This window comes from Phyllobates terribilis, unplaced genomic scaffold (assembly GCF_046119375.1).
Source record: "Phyllobates terribilis strain yellow unplaced genomic scaffold, ASM4611937v1 Scaffold_10__3_contigs__length_209671492, whole genome shotgun sequence".
NCBI classification, from domain to species: domain Eukaryota; kingdom Metazoa; phylum Chordata; class Amphibia; order Anura; family Dendrobatidae; genus Phyllobates; species Phyllobates terribilis.
The window spans coordinates 32,634,412-32,654,524 of record NW_027362770.1 but is presented as its reverse complement, the minus strand read 5'-3'; the positions used below and the strand labels follow the sequence as shown (position 1 = coordinate 32,654,524).

The following is a 20,113-nucleotide window of genomic DNA, read 5'->3' as shown; positions in this document are numbered from 1 at the left end:
ATGTAAGACCCTACATGGATCACATCTAAGGGCTTTATTAAGATGTAGGGTTACCACCTCTGCCACATGATAGGAACAGTATCATAAAGATCTCTTCACTTCTGTTTATAGCTCAGAACCTGTGATTCAGTTCCAGAAAAAAAATATAATTGGCGCTAAATATATCAAGGTGTCTAGCGAGCGCCATCAAAGCTTCCTTTGGTTTTGAAGGAAGACTAGATGAGCATACAAACAATACGTGAGTGACAACTTGCACCACAGACTAAGAGCATGGAGCCAGGATCAGCAGTGCCAGACTCCTGACACTTTGATACTAAAACACAGGACTATTATTATAATGCAGTTTCTGATTTTATTCCCATATGCAGATTCTCTCCATTGTTATCTTTACTCCTAAAACTCTAGCAATATAAAAGATGACTTATTGCATATGGTACAGTGTATATTAACATACATTCAGAACAGTATTGCTTTGCTGAATGAATATCCCAATCTCAGTGTATTAAAAGCTTTGCCTGCCACAGTAATTATTAATGCAATAATTAAAAGATGATTAGGAAAATACATTTATTACTGTCAGACCACACGGAATTATCTCCCACATGTTCATAGATGGATTCAGTCTTTAAATAAAAAATGTTGTAATATTTCCGAAGTAAGAAAGCTAAATAATTTGCTCAGCCGTTTGCCAGCTGTTCTAGACCTTGAAATACATGATGAAGCTGCGTTTTGCCTGCTATAAAATAACACCACGAAAATGTATTAAAATTAGTTATTGTCTGTGCTTTTTCTTTCAGGACTACACACTGACAATGTACTTTCAGCAGGCTTGGAGGGATAAAAGACTTTCATATTCAGTGATTCCTTTAAATTTGACCTTGGACAATAGAGTGGCGGATCAGCTCTGGGTTCCTGATACATACTTTTTAAATGACAAGAAATCCTTTGTGCATGGCGTTACAGTGAAGAATAGAATGATTCGTCTTCATCCTGATGGCACCGTACTGTACGGTTTAAGGTCAGTCTGCAACAAATACTCTTACTTGATTGCACAGTCTTACATTTTAGCACATTAAGTTCATTATCAAGCATAATACTCTTTTGCATACTAAGTAATTCATTGTAACCCTGACTTTGCAATTTACTGTTATCAGCATGTCTTTGGGAAAAAGACAGGTTTTAATTTGGATTTTCAAGGAAAACTTTAGAAAGTAATATTTCCTTCTTGGTAGTCAAGTCCGAATGTGAAGACTTTGATGACTTGTGTGTTCGATCAATTGATATATATATTTCAAAATGCATTTATATAAGTTCTTAAAGTCATGTTTGATGCAAATACAAATATTCCCTTCTAAGGGAGCCTATTGAGGTGAGGGACCCATAGAAAATATAAGAATAGGACCCCTTTGGAGATTTAGTTGATAACACCATGCTTTTTGATAGGACCTTAGGCTAAGTTCACATAGCGTTTTAGTATATGTTCAGTGGCTCTTTCGGGGCTTAAATTACGAAGCCCTGCAAAACCAGTTAAGGCGGGCAGCGAAATGTATTCCAATGACTTGGTGCCCGTCTCAACTAGGTGTGTGTGGCCGGTAATGATGTTGGGCAGAGCACACTGTGTCTACCTCTGCATCATTATAATCAGTAGCTTCATTAGTGCTTACAACAGAATCCCATTTTGCGGGGCTTCGAATGTAAGTGCCAATGGAGCCACTGAACCTATACTAAAATGCTATGTGAACATAGCCTAAGGTGCTGTCAAAAAAGTATGGTGCTATCAACCAGCTCTCCAAAGGGTTCCTAAGTGAACACAGCCTAAATCTTCTCCACATGGGAAAGTAAAACGTGTTGCTTGTTTGCTGCCATCTTCTTGGCTTCATTCCCAACTCTTCCTCAAAGAATAAGTCAAAATTATGGTGGCCATAAACTCCTGTTGGCCTATACTGTACCTATATGTGGTACCAAAGCTATAAAATAGCATTGCTTCGTAAAGAGAACATGAAGCCAGACTATATAAAATCACAGAGTCTATAGCTCCTTACCACAGTTATTGATTCACCAGCCATACTCAATGTCTCCAAAATTACGTCAAGCTGACTGGTCAAACTGTGCATGACAGAAACAATATGTGGGGCACGCAACCCATCCTAATTACATTATAGTGGGATTTCTCACATGAAATCAGGTTGATGGCAATGATAATTCACAACAGAAAAATACAAAATTGAATCCCTTTAATGTATTTTTAAGTCATTGGAGGTCTAGGCATTTTTGACATTGGCCATAACTGGATAAAAGTTGTAGCAGTACAAAGGGGGCATAGTGTTACCTCAGCTCCTCTTGTCATTATAGTTAGATATTGTGAATATATTAGATTAGAATTTAATTCTATTACAATTCAAAATTCTGTATTCTGGAGAAGATATATTTTTTGTAATTCGTTCTGTGTAAATTCAACAAAATTGTGGCAAGCTGTGGCTGCCATCTTGCAGAACTGTAAATGGCTTGCAAAAGGTTAAAAAGTAAAAAAAGCCACATACTATCCTCTCTGGATGCCCGTGCTGCTCCTTGTCTGCTGTCCGATCCTTTGTGACTCTATCAAGTCACATCTTCCAGCCACTGAATTCACTGCACGAGCTTCAGAGGTTACTCGCGGTTGGAAGTCCCAGCCTACAATGGAAGACTTCTGGATTCCAGTCCTGGAGATCTGAAATGGAGATCTGACCGGAATCCCGGCCTAGAGTGAATATCGGGACAAAGATACTAGACGAAGGAGGCACAGAAGACTGGAGAGTGGGCAGAGAGTCAGCAGGAATGGCCAGAGAGGTGCGCGAGTGGTGAAGTGTTTTTATTTCTATTTTTTACATCGTACGTTTATTATACTCTTGGTTCTAGAGAGACTCTAGAGTATGATATGGGATATTAAATTAGTAGAGAATAACTTTTCGACTAATCAAATTTCCCGGTAAAATCTGTGTGAACTGGCGAATTCAAATTTTGCCTGAGCCACTCATCTCTAATTATGTGCTGTGTAGCACCAAACTTACTAATTGCAATATCCACAACCTAAAAAATTCCAAAGAGACAACACTCATCTCATTAAACATTTAATTTTCATAAAAAAGGCAGTGGGTTGTATCTCATTCTGAGATAAGCAGTTAGCTGTATTTGGCCAAAATAAGACATTTTTCTAATATCTTTAATACCAAGAGACTAGAACATGTACATCATGTCTACTTCTTCACATTCTGTCTTGAGAGAAATGTTAATCAAACCTTCTTTGTGTCTAATATGGCCTGCAATCATGTATCATATGTTTGTGAACCATTTGGCTCAGTAGTCTACTACGGGATCGATGATGTACGGATCTACAATTTGGCATTAATAGCCTGCCATCATTCCATAATGCGGATTTTGGAATGGAGGATTTTTTAAAGCACCACTCCAGCATTTATTTTTCAGCGCTGGAGTAGTGCTACTAATCCAAGGTCCCTAGCCCTAGTCTTATTCTTTCCCACCACTGTCTGTACATTGAAAAGTGACCTCCTGCACGCTCCAGCAGGTCACATCCTACTGAAGGCCGACCAGAGCGGCACTGATAGAAGTTGAAGACGGAGGCTGGTAAGTATGAGTCTAGGTTCAAGGACCTCAGATTAGAAGCACTACTCCAGAGCTGCATTAAAAAAAACGCTAAAGTGTTGGTTTAAAGATTCTTTGAGAATCTCCTGGAGATACATTATGGTAGGCTCCATCGCATGGAATAGTATAAGGGTGAACATATGTAAGCACATGGAGTGGCTATAGGAAAATAATAGGTGGCTGTGCGGGCACTGTACTCTGATGCCACAGGCATAGACACTCGTAAGCATAATTCATTATGGAACTGGTCTTCGCCTTTTTTAGCAGTTAATGCAGATCTGATACTATAATTATGTGAATGGTTAAGTGTATTAAGCCATTAGAAAGTGCGACTCTTCTGCCATTTTACAATCCAATCTAAGACTACGAGTCTTTAAGCTTAAAGTCAAGGAGAACTTTGAACTATTCTCAATTAAGCTAAGTTATACTCATTGATTGCAATAATGGATTGTATATCCACCACTTTACAAGTCTGTTTCCCATTAGCACAACCATCTCGTCTTAAATCATTGATTGATTGATGCTGTAATGTTTAATGTTGTTTAATTCCATTTGTAGGATGCTTTTAATTTAATACAGGTTATGGATTTTGGCCTCAGGTAGTATTGTTCTAAAAAGTTTTTATGTAGGTTTTATCTATATTTTAAGTAATTTATTTAGGATGCATTTAATGTTGTGATTAAAGTAGGAACATTTACAAATTGGTAACTATTGCTTTGTCCCATGATTAATTTTAGTTATTTTAAACATACTATGGACTACACTTGTGGGTCTACTAGTGACTCAGTAACTAGTGAATCACTTTGGCAATAGAAAATTATTTTAGAAAGTAAACCCAATCATGAAAACTTGGTTTTCTGCCACCAAATGTACTTTAGTTCTCTCTAAGAAGGTTATTTTTGGGGGTAAAAAGTCAAAAGCTTTTTTACAGTTGTTGAGTGAGATTGTCCCTGTAACATTGTGAATCTGGAAAGTGCTATCAGAAAAACTGAGGCTGAGCTGTAATACTAGCCACCTTCCATACTCAATGTTTGGTTACATCATGCAAGCCTTTAATGAAATTTCAAGTAAAATCGGTATCTCATATAAACAATCTGACTTAATTCAATCATCTTTGCATTATACTTTATACTCTTAAAGATGATGGATATTGTCCCTTCGGGTAATGTTGACCCCCAGGCCATAATTTGTATACCCTTCAGAGATTTCAAGATACAGATGTGTCCTCACTTACATTTCTGCTTATTGCTACTAAGGACTAGAGATGAGCAGATCGATCCTAAGAGGATCGAGTTTGAGTAAACTTTCTTGAAATCTGCGATTTTACACAAATTCAAACACTTTGAGATCTGATTTGTGGTTTGCAAAAAAAGCTTGCCAGTCACAATTTCTCACAGTGCTGAAGCATCAGTCACAGGGCTCCTGTCTTTTTGAGTAGTCACTATTGGGTCAGTCTCTCCCTTCTGTAGATTGTAAGCGCTTATGGTCAACAGGGTCCTGTCTCTATCTCATGCAAAGTGTAAGCTCTTAGGTTCAGCAGGGTCATCTCTCTCATGTAGTGTGTAAGCTCCAACCTTCTCTTCTGTCTTCCATATAATTTAATCTCTTATGTTGGGGCCACTCTCTTTCCCTTCTATAGAGAGTAAGGTCTTATTATCAGCGGAGTCCTTGCTCTCTCTACTCTAGAGTGTAAGCAGTGGGGTTCTCTTTATCTCTTTCTCTCCTTTCTTCCTCATGTGTATTTTTCAAGCAATCACAAGCTTTCCAGCATTGAGATTCACAAATTTATTTGCAGCAAATTGAACTTTTGGAGAAAATTCAGTACAATTGGTGAACTTGAATTTCAAAAGTTCTGCTCATCTCTACTACAGACCCATAATGTAAGTCCAATACAATATCATTACATGCTAGCTAAATCCTCAATAAAATGCAAATCACATCACAATTACTGGGCGACCACACAAAGACGTGTACAGCATAAACATCTGCCAAGAGAATATCATCTCACGACACTCATCTGGGGGCATGTCAAGCCAAGAAAAGCTAAGGAAGGACACAGTTGTACAAAATGCTCATTTTAGGTTGTTGTTGGACATGAGTATATTTTTTGAAAATTGTATTTGCCACTTTCTCTGAATGTTCACAGGAAATTGGATTTGTGACAGATCAATTTGAATAAAAAGTTTCCCAAACCCTCCAATGGCCTTGAAAAGATGTATGATTCTTTGAGGTCTTCTTAATGCAAATGCAACCTTATTAATTCAAAGTGACCTCCACATGTATGGCTATGGGTAACCGTTTTTCATTGCTGTGCTGTCACACAATATATATATATTGTTTATACACTACTTTATGACTTTCTTTATTTCTATGGCTAAGCTTTGACGTCCTCCCACGATCCAGATTCACTACAAAATGGCCTTCCCTTTTATACAGGCTATAATAGTCTGTTCTGCTATATCATGTGTTGTGGTAGTTGCGTGACATTATGGGCAAGTCTGTCAGGTCATGCCCGAGGTCATGTGAGCCTTATCTTGCTGATGCAGTTTTTTCAATAATATGTAAAATGGCATCACTCATTTGAGGAGAATCACACAAAGCAATTTGCAAAGTGTTCAAATTTTCTTGGTTCAGCAAATTCTTGAAAATTTGCATTGAATCGTTTTGCTCATCTCTAGTTATCATTGCTACATTTCACATTGCACACAGCAGTTTATAAATTGTAACAGCTCAGAGTTAAAGAGTAACTAAACCATTATCATGTTCTATATTTAAGTGCTATATTTATTGCAAGCAAATCAGTAGGGATCTTTGTCAGTCCTGACCCCCAACCTCCCTACCCCACCGCAAGGCGCACAGCTCAGGCAACTTGGTCGCACCGCTCTTGCATCAGTGTGCACAAGATCAGAGTACAGATTCAATAGAAAGTATGGGCTTCACATACTCATGAACTCCTTCTTTCAAGGTGGTCAGGAAGCCCCCATGCACATTAATTAGTTATCAATTTAGACAACTTTTATCTAAAATGTGTGGCTAGATTAAAGAGGACCTATCAATTCTGGGAAAAACAGAAAAAGTAGCAATGGTTGAAATTATAAAACTTGACATTGATTTTACCAAAAGTGAAGTACAAGTGTGGTAAATTAATTCACCAATGCATCAGCCGACTTCCAAGGCTTTTAGAAGAACATTAAAAGGATATTTTTTTTACTTTTTCTAGTACTTGAGAAAGGCTTATTATATCTTGATCTTCTTTTACCTAAAGAGGTTTTTCAGGAAGTGCTAATTTTTGTTACCACCCATCCTTTTGAACATTGCAAACAAGTGAAAAAAATCTTGATGCAGCCAGATGATGAATGTGGAGAGCTGTGGGCAACACATGAGAGAGTGGGACGGGATTATTTTAGTCTGAAGAGACAAAGGTTATGATGATGCATTATTACTCTATGGCCAGGACAATGTCACGGGTGTATCAGAGGTGACAGACAGTCGCCCTGCAGTTGGTTGCAGGAGATCTCTACGTTTGGCATTACAGACATCTTCTTAGATGAGAGGCTGTCTCTAGGACCTAGCGGCTACCTCCCTCTGGTAATTATCTCCCTGGCCTGGGTGTATATATACCTAGCGTGTCTGAGAGGGAGGTGGCGGTTATATTCATTTCTACTTGTAAAGGCTTAGCAAGAGCAGTACTTCATCCTCTCTGGAGCTTGAGACCGAGTTTGCATTTGTCTGGGGTCGTCTAAAGCTAAGCATTCTCCCCCTGTTTGTCTACCCTTGCTGTCTATAGAGCTTTGTGGAGATCAACTAGTGCTGATCTCCTCCCTTCCCTAGCCTTTGCCATACGCCAGGGAAAGTCAGGGTGAGGCACACGTGCGGTGATTGGTGAAGAGGCAATATAGGGACGGCAGTTGAGACAGGGTGACACTAGACCAGACTAGGAGGTCTCTACTTCCCCCTTTTCCTAATGTCTGGGCTCTCTTTCCCTCTTCCCTCTGTGTTGCATTAAGTCTCTCCCACACCTGGCGTGACAGACAACCTGTGACAGTAGGCATTTAAGCCGAAATTGTGCAGTGCACCCCAGTTTCATTAATATTAATGAACTTTGGTAATATTTGGTTGGCATCGTCTTCCCAACTACTCATTATCATTCTGAAACACGCTTCACATCCTCTTCTGAAATCCAATTTCAAGCTCAAGAAGTGAACATGTGTTTGTCAATGTGATGACAGAGGGAGCAGATATTTATATTTCATGGTAAAGGTTGGATAACGCTATTAACCTGCAAATATGGGGTTAATCTGCAGGTTAATAGCGTTAGGAAGTTGTCCGGCAACTCTACTGAAAGTGCGGCACCCTGGAGAAAATTAACGTATTTCTCCCAGGAGCCGAAGGAATTTAAAATAAAAAAAAAGAATAGGAAGAAAGGAAAAGAACGAGAGAAAAAGAAGGAAAGAAAGGTAGAGGAAGAAAGTAAGAAATAGAAAAAAGAATGAAAGGGAAAGGAAGATACTGCATTGTCACAAGCCTGAGCAGGTCTGATCATATTTTTCTCTTGGGATAATGTAAAGTCCTTACATATTGTCAGGGTCAGCTGTCTCTTCTCTCCGGCAGGAGGAATGTGCTGCAGTCTTCCATTTCTTATATTATGAAATGTATCTTCTGGCTCTTCCTGCTTTGACCACATAATTTAAATTTGATTTTTTGATGTTCACTGATATTCATATAATGTTGATGAAGCTGCTAACAGCTCCATTGCCTGTTACTTTAGGTCACTGAAATCAATAGACTCTTTAATTTCAGATGAGCAGCAAATTATACTGTGGAGTTTATTTGCTCTCTACCCATCTCTTTATGTCTGTATTCTCTGGAGCCGGTGCCTACTGTCTCCAAAACTCACTTTCTGGAAATGCTCCAGCACAAAAGCTAGCACAAGACTTTTAGAGATGTTAATATTGTATTACGGAGGTCCCATGTGACGCCAATGCATTTCACAAATTTTTGTCAATGGCTCTTGATACAGTGCAATTATGCTGAGCACAAAGAGCCAGCATCCTAAATATATTGATTAAATGAGTTTCTGTCTATGTACCGCCCGGAGCAATTAACCTTAATCTTCTTAATGTGGATTTACAAACTCAACAACACTTTTCAGTTACTATTTTTGTTTTGCTGTATTTTCGCTAGTGAGTTCACATTTTACAATGAGTCACTTAACTTATTTCTTTTACAAATTAAAAATGTAAAATTAATAACATTTTGTAATTCTGCAGACCAGTATATATGCTAAGCTTCTACAATATGAGTTTTGTGTGTACCACTTTTGGATCGCTTTTTATTCCATTTTTGTAGGAGGCTAGATGACCAAAAAACAGCAATTCTGGCATACTTATTTCTCTTTCTCATTCTATGTTCACTGTGCAGGTTAAATATTGTGATATTTTAATAGTTTTTCCTTTTACTGATACCAGGGCTGTGGTGTCGGCAAGCCAAACCACTGATTCCAACTCCATCTCTTCAATTTCCATGACACCAACTCCGACTCAACGACTCCGACTCCCTCATACATGGCTCATGTTTAAGTGATAAATTTACTGTAGCACACTTCGATGCCACGACTCCGACTCCAGCTGAACAGCCCTGACAGATACGGTGATATCAATCAAATATGCTTTTGTTTTTAAGATTTTTTTTTATTAACCAAATAGGGTGACTCAACTTAAATGGTTATTTTTAATATAATATATATTGAAAAAATTTAATTTTTTTATTTCCTTAGTGATGTGAACTTCCACTACTGGTACTAGCAGTTCAGCACTAGTATTAGCCGCAGTGCAGCGTTAACATCACATCAACAGCACGTCAGCCAATCACTGAGCTCAGCGGCTCAAAGCCCGGCCTTCCTTTACATGGACAGAATCAGTGAGTTCGCTGTGTGGCTGCCATGCTGTTGATGGTGTATTTCAGAACAAACAGCCTTAGTGACCAGTGTTAACTGAAAGAGGAAAATCCCTATAAATTAAGCCTATATTGTGGGCTTTTTTCAATATCATAAGGCTCAGATTTCAATACTTAATGTTTCCTTTCAATGTAGGTATATATTCCAACAGTGCCAAATTAGCCGAGGCTCTCTTGATTTTTCCGAATCAATCCTGAAAATTTGCAGTGTCCATAGCCAAAAAGGGTCTGGGCTAACACAAACCCTGACCACAAATGACCAGTTTCGGTGAGGTTGGGATGGAGATGGAGGAATAAAACATCTGTATGTTACCAACATGAATATTGGTAATTATGTATAGATAATGACTAGTGATGAACAAATTTGCTGAAATTCAAATTTGGCAGATTTAATAAAATGTATTTGATGCAAATTGAATGTGCCTTTTTATGCTCTAATTTTCGCTACCTGGCCTTCATCTGTCCCTGCATGGAGCACCACTCCACCTTGGACTTCAGTCTGATTCTGCCTTCCAGGATCCTCAGAGCCTCCAACGCTAACTAGGACTCACAGCAACATGGCATGTTTCACGCAACAACATCCTGAGGCCTAGATGTTAAAAAACAGAGTCAGAATGAAGACCATAGCCAATTTCGGCTGCATGTAGGGACAAGACAGGGTGAAGGCCAGGTCAGGTCAAGGAGAATATAAATTATTACTATTATTTCACTTCTTCCTGGTCGTTTTAATCCAGCAAAATCCAAATGCACAGGATTGTTGATAAATATTACACTATTGATGTCTTCTTTTTGGCATTTTGACCTACCACAAGTATAAGATTACTGAGTCTTCCTATTCACCAGCAAAACTTCTTTTAGTATAAATTTATATGGACCAAGAGTTGATTAAACACTAATGTTTTTAATGAGTAAAGCTGGTTTTATCCATAAATTGCTAATGGTGCTTAGGCTGGAAGACCTAGTCCGACTGCCGAGTATCCTGACTTGAGCTAACTACTTCATAAGCATACGGTATATCAATCAGTTAGCTCAGGTTGGAAGATCAATCTTTTGAATGGGTCTTTCAATCCTTGAACAGTTAGTGTTTCACAGATGTGTGAAACCTGCCTTACTCTACCTACCCAAGTAGGCTATTCCACAATCTTTTGTTCTTTTTTATGTACAACCCATGGGCAGACCAATGTATCTTCATTGTTAGTGTCACGGGTGTGTCAGATATGACAGACAGTCGTTCTGGATCCAACTGTAAAAGGTCATTGCTCTTGGCTCTGCAGGTACCTGTTCAACCACATCCCAATGCAACCCCGGCCTCCAAAAACGATGAGAAAGGAGGTCCGCGGTTGCCTTACCACCTGGATGACCCGCAAGCACCGAGTTATGATGTTCCCTAATAACTTTACATCATACAAATAACCTCCCCGAAGGGCAGGAGGCAGGGGCGTCCCCCTGAGCCTCCAACACCACACCCTCCAGGTCAGGGTAGAAAGCCAAAATGACTACTCCCTTCTGCAAAATAGGGGCAGGGTTCTCATGGTCACCACCACCAGGGAAGCTCCGGGACAAAGCATCAGCCTGGATGTTTTTAACCCCTGGATGGAAAGTGACAACAAAATTGAACCTAGTAAAAAACAGGGACCACTTAGCTTGCCTAGGGTTGAGGCGTTTAGCAGACTGAAGATATATCAGGTACTTATGGTCCATGATAGCAGTAATAGGATGGACTGCCCCCTCCAACCAATGTCGCCGTTCTTCGAATGGCAATAATCGCCAAGAATCTACCGGCAGGTCACCATCCTTTGTTGCATACGGTTTCCATCCACAGTTTGATACTTTTAGTAGGGGACGGGCTTTGGGAGTTCCTGAGGATGTTCTCTTATGTGTGGCGGGGGGTTCAGAGTTATTTGAAGACCATGAGAGACAGACACAAACGTATGATAACTCCTTCCTGGAAGCTGGGACCTAGGTTTATTGGCCCCTTTAAAATAACCACCGTCATTAATCCTGCAGTGCTTCGTCTTGAGTCTCCTCAGGCTCTTAAAATCCACAATGTGTTCCACAGGTCTCTGCTCAAGAAATATGTAGAACCTCTTGAGTCCTCTCCCCTGCCGCCACTCCCAAGCATGGTTGATGGTAATTTGGAGTTCCAAATTTTGAGGATTGTTGATTTCCGTCTCCAGCGTTGTTCCATACAGTACTTGGTGCACTGGAAGGGTTGTGGTCCAGAGGAAGGGATGTGGGTTTCAGCATCAGAGGTGAATACCCCTAGGCTGGTTCATTCGTTCAATGCCCCTCATCCTGAGACACCTGGTCTTGTGTGTCCAGAGGCCACTCGTAGAAGGGGGGTACTTTCACGGGTGTGTCAGGTGTGACAGACAGTGGTTCTGGATCCAACTGTAGAAGCTCATTGCATTTGGCTCTGCAGTCACCTTTTTGATATTTTCATCTCTGTAGTGTAGTGATATCCTTCTCCCTCTAGGACCTAGCAGTGACCTCTACCTTCTGCTGCTTATTGACACACCCTTGCTGGATGTTTAAATACCTTCAGTCTCTCCAGAGAGTCGCCGGTGATAGCTCTATTTTCCTCAGTCCAGGCTTGAAGTACTAGTAGTCGACTAGTGTCTTCTTCTCAATCTAAGTTTTTCCCTTGTCTATTTCCTTGTTTGTCTTTAGTTGCAGGGGGGGCTGACTAGTGTTCACCCCGTCCCCTCCCTATCTAGGGCCTATCACTAAGGACAGTCAGGAATTAGGTTTCCTGCTCGGCGATAGGTGCGGAACCTATTTAGGACCGTTAGGGGAGCCAGGGTGTTGTCAGATCTGCCTAGGGGTCTCCACTCCCGCTTTCCCTAGCATTTTGGCTTTCTTCCCTGTGACGATACAGCTTATAATCTTAATCAGCCAGACCTTTAGATTTGTTAAGCCAAGAGAAATATTGTGTTTGTGTTGTCTTGTAAATGTATGTGTTTTTTTGTGGCGGGCCAAGAAGGACACACCAGTATGTATATAACCCTGATTGTTTTCTTCTCTTGGGTTTGTGAACAATGATGTTTGTTAATATGCTATGCCGGCATCATGTAAAATCCAAATCTGTGTCTCTTTAGGTCGATCCATGCTACCAAGCAAGCTGATGGTCTGAGAGAGTCTGATCTTTGCTTCTCCTTGTAAAGTCTCTTTCAATTCGCTTTGCAGCAGGATAGAAAACCCTTTTTTTATATATTTACATATGTGCCTACAGTCATCATTCACCGGTCAAAGGTAAAGGTGCAGGGCTTACTCAGGTCTCATTGTTTGGGCTAATCAATTTACATAGTTTGTATAGCAGGGGCTCTTTAAATCAATATTCAGCTGGCTTTTGTATAATATGTACTTAACATATTAACAAACATCATTGTTCACTGACCCAATAGGAGACAACAATCAGGGTTATACAAATACTGGTCTGTCCTTCTTGACCAGCCACAGAAACACACATACATTCACAAGTCAACACAAACACAATAGGGTATTTCTTTTGGCCTAACAAATCTAGACGTCTAGCTGATTAAGATTATAAGCTGTATCGTCACATTCCCCTCTTCCCATTGTTGTCCACTTAGTCTTTCCCTCACCTTGCGTAACAGTTAGAGACAAAACTTACAGTAAGATATTACTGTCTTTAGGATTGCAAGGGCAGGAGACAAAGTCAGTGGGCATACAAATGGCTGCAGGATCAGATGGCACAAACTATAACCATGTAGAAACATATGTTTTCAAATAAGCTTTATACAAAAATGTGGGATATTGTAATCAAGAATTTATGCACGTTTGCTTCAATTTTTAGTTTAAAACGGTAAGAAAAGCGCACATAGCCTGCAATGAACTGCTAGCCGAAAATTGAAAATCAAAAACGTCCATGCCATAAATCCCTTATCCCACTGGTAACTAATGATACCTTAAGGAGCTATAAAGGAGTTTATCGCTTAGGCTATATTTAAAGTTGATCATTGTACTAACAGTATCAGCGCTGGAAATGACATTACCAGTTGTAAAATGTTAATTTTGCTAGAGTTACTAATGACTTCAATCTAGGTCATTATGTGACTTCTTAGGCCTGAAATAGTTAATTAGCACGCCATGGGCTATTATTAATTCAGTGGTAATTAAGCACAAAGCAGATACTGACACATTTGCTTGTAAAGCTCATGCTATTTTCTGTACCCATGGCACATTCACGAAAATGGGAACAGTTGCCTAAGCACTGACAGAAGGAGAATGACTAAAGCTGGTGCGGTCATGTAAGGGGTTAAATCTCTAAAATATGAGTAATTATCCTTCACCCAAACATAGTAATACATGCAGCATACAAGCTATATATTTACTATAAATCCTTACATTTGACCTTTACAAGGCTGTGGCTATGTGAAATCATTTTGTAGCAAGAGTTTATGTGAATGTTAAAACTTATATACAAATGTTGATTGTTAATAATAGCACTTTTTTAAAGGATTTTTATCACCATTGGTCCTTATGTTCTCATGATCAGCTGGTGTCCCAAAGGTCAGGCCACCACTTATCCTGGACACCAAGGTAGCATAGTCCCATTGTGCCAGGAATCACTGGTGGCCTCGAAGTTTGAACCCCACTTATCAGAATATTGGCTTATCCTGGTGATATTTTTGTTTTGTTCACAGTTTTGTTCACAGGAAATTTTCCCACTATGGAGCTTATTTAAGTAGAGCTGAAAACTGAACTACAGATCAGAGTGCCCACTTTACTAATGCTGTGGTCTGATGTAGCACACTGGTAATCAAAGAGGGAAAAGGGCCCCTGTGCAAGAACAGTATATGGGCCCTTTGCAGTCAAGTAGGTCAACCATAATGCACAATTCCACCTGTTTTGGAGATGGAAAATTGGGCACCTTATCGCTTGGGCCCTTGTGCGTCTGCACAATTTGCAAAAATTATATGTCCGCCCCTGGTGTAGTATGTTGGAGACTGTTGGTTTCATTGGATTAATAGACACTGTTCCCAGAAGGTTTTTCGATTACATCGGAAATATACATCAGTATGGTTTTCGGCTGCTTTTGTTTCCTCATTATCATCACGTAGAAGATACCCCCGGCTCCTGGCAACCATACTTTAGCAGCATCTAGTCAAGAGAATGCAAGGTACACAGTGGGTCTTTGGCGCAAACTCACCAGCAGGGGAAACTCCTTTGTAGTGACTATCAGTGGTCAGTCACCGTGTATGGAATCACTGTCTATTCTTATAGCGGTGGTCTAGCGATGCCAGGGGTGTAACAGGTATTGTAAGAGTCTACAATAGCTGCAGTATTGTGCTTGGCAAGGACTGTGTTGAGCAGATGTCACTGTGTTAATTCTGGGTAACTGTGTGACCTCTTTGTTTTGCTTGTGTCACTTTCTCTCCCGTAATCATCCAAGTTGTGACGATAATGGCTGTTGTATATCCCAAATAAAACAGTTCATTTTCCCACCATGTCAGAGTTCTGATGATTCTGCTGAAAGCTGAAATATGCAACATATATCACCAGTGTTCTTTAGAGCCCTGAAATATGATTGTTCATCCCTGGTGCATGACGTACTCATTAGTGCTTCCTGGATGTATGGTTGCCTAGGAAAACTCCAAGGATCTGTTCACATATGAACAGGGACATCCCTGGAGCTCTCCAAAGTATTTTTTTAAAACACCACTGAAGCGGGTTTTTTTTTTCAGTACTGGAGTGGTGCTACTACTTCAAGGTCCCTGACCCTAATTGTATATTGACCTGCTGCCGTCTTCTCCTTTAATTAAGGCCGCTCCGGTCCTGTGCCACCATCTTGTGACTTCAACTTCTAACTGGCCAGATGTCAGAAGTAATGGTCACAAGCTCTCAATGCCAGTCTGTAAGACCCAGAATGAGGTTCTCATAAACTTGTAATGAAAAGTGACCTCCGGCTCGCCCAGTAAACACTGGAGCAATCCGGCAGGTCACAAACTGCAAGAGACTAACCAGAGCGGTGGTGATAGAAGATGAAGACGGCGGCAGGTAAGTATAAGACTAGATGCAGGGACCTTAGATTAGAAGCACCACTCCTGAGCTGCAATAAAAATATGCAATATGCAATCCATATGTCTGCGGAACGTCTTCCTCTTAAGAACAAAACGTCACATATGCGCCATCTTGGATTGCCAAAAATGAAAACACTTTATTTAGCATTTACTATTGAGTGGCAAGTTGTCTTCATTATATTCTAAAGAAGAAAGAGAAGCAGCACTCCAAACTTCTAGGAAAGGTTATTCACCCAGCCCTCAGAGACGTGTTTGCTACGTTTCTGCTCACCCATAGCGGCATTATCAAACATGCTGGTTATTTGGGGATCTGAGTCAATTCCGCACCCACCTGTGATGGACCGGTTTACAGCGCTTCCCCCTCCTCTCTTTTTTACTTTTGTATACTCGAAGATAGATGGATCCAGCATTATGGTTGAAAAACGTAGGTAGATCTGAAAACCTCAGGCTTCGTGGCCCCTGGAGCTTTCATTGAGTAATGCTGTAAAGCAAAATAAGTACATGGAGCTTATTGTTTTCTTCGTGATATTGAACAAGCAGCAAGTGCTATAAACACTTATATAAGTTTGGATCTGACACCTCAAAACCGAATATAATAGTAAGAATGAGGTGGATGTAAAACTACAAAATACATTATAGCATTTAGTAATGATTTTTCCCTGGATGAAGAAGGTCTTTTGTTGGTACAAGACGTGACAGAACAATTCTGGTGAGAAAGTCCATGGATATAGAAGCTGGAATGACAAGACATCTCTTTGTAGGGAGAGCAGCGTAAATAGGCCACAAAATGCTTAAGATTAGAGATTAGGAAAAGAGTTTGTGAGCACACAGCAGGTTAGATTACAGAAGTCGTAGAAGGAGCACTTTTGTAGCAATGTCTGCTTTTTCCATTGGTAACAAATTGTAAAAATAGATACTGAGTCTCAATAGTTTAAAAGACGGAGGAGATAATCCTTTGTTACTGAATGCGGTGGTCAGAGAATGGGAGCAGCAGATGTTTCATTCAGAATCAGGCAATGACAGTGAGGGTTCATACAAACAGAAATCATCTGATGTGCACGAGCCCTGTATGGAGGCACATGGCTCTCGTATTCGGGACGCTCAGGCCCTGCATGTGCCACCACATGATGCCTCAGTAATGCTGGTGCTTCTAGGGGAAGGTTACGTTTCTATTGCCCAAAATATCAAAACAAATATCCTTGACCACATAGAACTGACATATATTACTATAGGTGTCTACGGTGAGACCTGTCAATCAAGCAGAACCAGGGCGGGAGATGATTGCTTAGCCTGACTAGGCATCTTAGTCACCTTGTTCCTCTTTTTAAAGTACGTATGTTTCCTAAGAGACATTGCAGGATTTTAGACTGAAACTGATATTTGCAGTGGCTCTGTTATTCATGATGCTAGTGATTTGGGCAAAGCAAATCACCTGACATGTTCTATGTAATTGTTAAGGGTGTTGTCTGGCCTTAGGTTACAAGTCTACAGTCACTCTGCACTGTCATGATTTTTGGGACTGGCTGGTGTGTGACCACAGATATGTGATCTGCATACATGCGGTCACATCCCGATTAGATGAGCGTGGCCTTGGTCAATGCAAGTGTGTTGAGCGAGGCTGGACACAGTCTAGTCGGAATGTGGCTTTAAGTATGTAAATCACATACTTCACATACGTGTAATACACATGCTTGTGGTTACATGAATGTCGGCAACAGAGAATCCTCACAGCGAGCATTGTGCGCAATGTCTGGATTCACAAGTCTGCAGTCACATAATGTAACTACAGACTTGTATCCTAAGGCTGCACAACCCCTTTAATGTCTGATACCTATCCCCTCCCAAGTTACACTATAAGGTTTTCCATCAAAAGGCACTGGTATTCATGCCATTTTGGACAGTTTATAATTGTATTGAACTATTTTATGTTATGTAACCCCCCCGAGACCAAGCACTCTCTCCATTTCTTGTGTACCTGAGTATTATTCTGTAGTAGGGGGAAGTTTTATTCAAAATGTCACAGTCTTGGTACTCTTCGCTGATGTTACAGTAGACGTTGCGACTGTACAGGGGATGGTGCATCCATATTACTGTGCGGCTAGCTCTTATGGTGAGTATGTGCATAGCAAGTACATGTGAGACGGAGAGATCTGCTGTGAGTTTGTACGTGTTCTGCAGTGGAGGAGCACAGAACCAGGCTGACATAAAGGCAGAAGAGAAGGAATAGAGCCCGAGTTACCACTGTATGAAGACGATGAGCATAAGATAGATGAAGGAAATACTGGAAGTATGTGAGGCAAATAACCAAAGTCTCTGGTAATCTTCCTCTTGGAAGCAGGAATGAAGTTGTTGGCACCAAGACAGGGTGGAAAGTGTTCCATCTGATTGTTGAGTTACAAGCTAAAGAGGCTGTAACTCTGTTTATGGACTTTGAACTCACAGTATGTGATAACGAACTGATATCAAAGCCAAGTGTTGAAGGCATGCATGCTCAATGCACGCAGCTGAGATTGGTTGTTTCCTAGCAGTAGAACCTCCAAAGGTACCAGGGCATCGTCATACATGAGGCTGGTGTAACACGAAGAACAATAATTTGAGTGCCTGCTTTCGCAGACCAGAAGGTTTGGCCAAGAGCCGTCAGTCACCTAAGGCACAATCTAGCATAGTCCTCCAAGGCCCTAGCAGGAGACTGCTCATAATTTTGCTACTGTTCTCCTTTTCAAACGTATTTGCCCACCAAGTTTCAGAGAAATTGTTAAGCAATACATATACAGTGAGAAAGTATTATACCTAATTATGCATGACTCTTTATTCTCCCACTACTAAATGAAGCTCAAGGCCATTCTCAAACTTTTAGACAAGCCGCTTGAATGGACCTCTCCAGTTGTTGTTGAGGCACAGATTGGTGATCATACGTATGCCGTCACTTCTGATGCACAGGCCTTGTTCCGAGTTTCACAATTTTTGAATGTGTTTGTGCATATTACAATGTTTTACTAATTTTAGCTGAAAAATATTTTGAATATTATTAATATTTTTATTGTTGGCATGGAGCTTGTTGAGGCCCATATGTCCCTCTGTGTGAGCTCGGTTTTATTAATGTTTATGTTTTGCAGTATGTTTTCCCAAATGTAGCCACTAAAACAGTCCAATAAAGAAATATACTTGTTTGGTAGCTAAAAATTGATTTTTTTTTATTTCTTCTTAGTCAGAAATACATTGCCTGCAGGGGTGGAGTGGTTCGATATTAGCTTAAGTGTGTAATGGCATTAGTTTTGTGTCAGAACAGGATGTTGGAAATGCTGATAGAGCCTCCTGAGCAGGATATGGGGCAACCATCAATCCTGGCGATCACAACTTGCAATTGTGTGTACGGCATTGAAGAATACAATCATTTATTGCAATGTTATCTTGTATTTACAATGATACAGAAGGAAAAACAATATATAATCTGGTAATTCTTTATTCCGATAATTTTAGATCCTTTAAGGGACATTCAGGAACCTTACTGTAACTAGTAAAATGGAAAGAAACTATGGGTACTATACTAATCTGTTTGTCATAAGTGCAATAATATGTTTTACTATTTTCCATTGTATGGGATTTAGTGTACTTTTATCATACCTGTATTAAGTTACATTTTATGGTACTCCATTCTATATATACAGGTGCTTCTCACAAAATTAGAATATCATCAAAAAGTTAATTTATTTCATTTCTTCATTCCAAAAAGTGAAACTCATATATTATATAGAGTCATTACAAACAGAGTGATCTATTTCAAGGGTTTATTTCTGTCAATGTTGATGATTATAGCTTACAGCCAATGAAAACACAAAAGTCATTATCTCAGTAAATTAGAATACTTTATAAGAACTGCTTGAAAAATGTTTTTAAAATCTGAAATGTTGGCCTACTGAAATGTATGTTCAGTAAATGCACTCAATACTTGGTCGGGGCTCCTTTGGCATTAATTACTGCTTCAATGCAGCGTGACATGGAGGCGATCAGCCTGTGGCACTGCCGAGGTGTTATGGAAGCCCAGGTTGCTTTGATAGCAGTCTTCAGCTCATCTGCATTGTTGGGTCTGGTGTCTCTCATCTTCCTCTTGAGAATACTCCATAGATTCTCTATGGGGTTAAGGTCAGGTGAGTTTGCTGGCCAATCAAGCACAGTGATACTGTTGTTTTTAAACCAGGTATTGGTACTTTTGTCAGTGTGGACAGGTGCCAAGTCCTGCTGGAGAATGAAAGTGCCATCTCCAAAAAGCTTGTCGGCAGAGGGAAGCATGAAGTGCTCTCAAATTTCCTGGTAGACGGCTGCGCTGACTTTGGTCTTGATAAAACACAGTGGACCTACACCAGCAGATGACATGGATCCCCAAACCATCACTGATTGTGGAAACTTCACACTAGACCTCAAGCCGCTTGGATTGTGTGCCTCTCCACTCTTTCTCCAGACTCTGGGACCTTGAT

The 20,113-nt window shown here is 40.2% G+C and overlaps 1 protein-coding gene across 2 annotated transcripts in view; it reads left to right on the top strand.

Annotated features, from left to right (window-relative positions):
* Positions 1 to 20,113, top strand: part of GABRB2 (gamma-aminobutyric acid type A receptor subunit beta2) — a 444,575-nt gene that overhangs the window by 166,593 nt on the left and 257,869 nt on the right. For both annotated transcript variants that reach the window (XM_073649520.1, XM_073649521.1), the window contains one exon: positions 798 to 1,018. In XM_073649520.1, the coding sequence (XP_073505621.1) occupies positions 798 to 1,018 (221 nt within the window). The remainder of the gene's footprint in view (positions 1 to 797; positions 1,019 to 20,113) is intronic.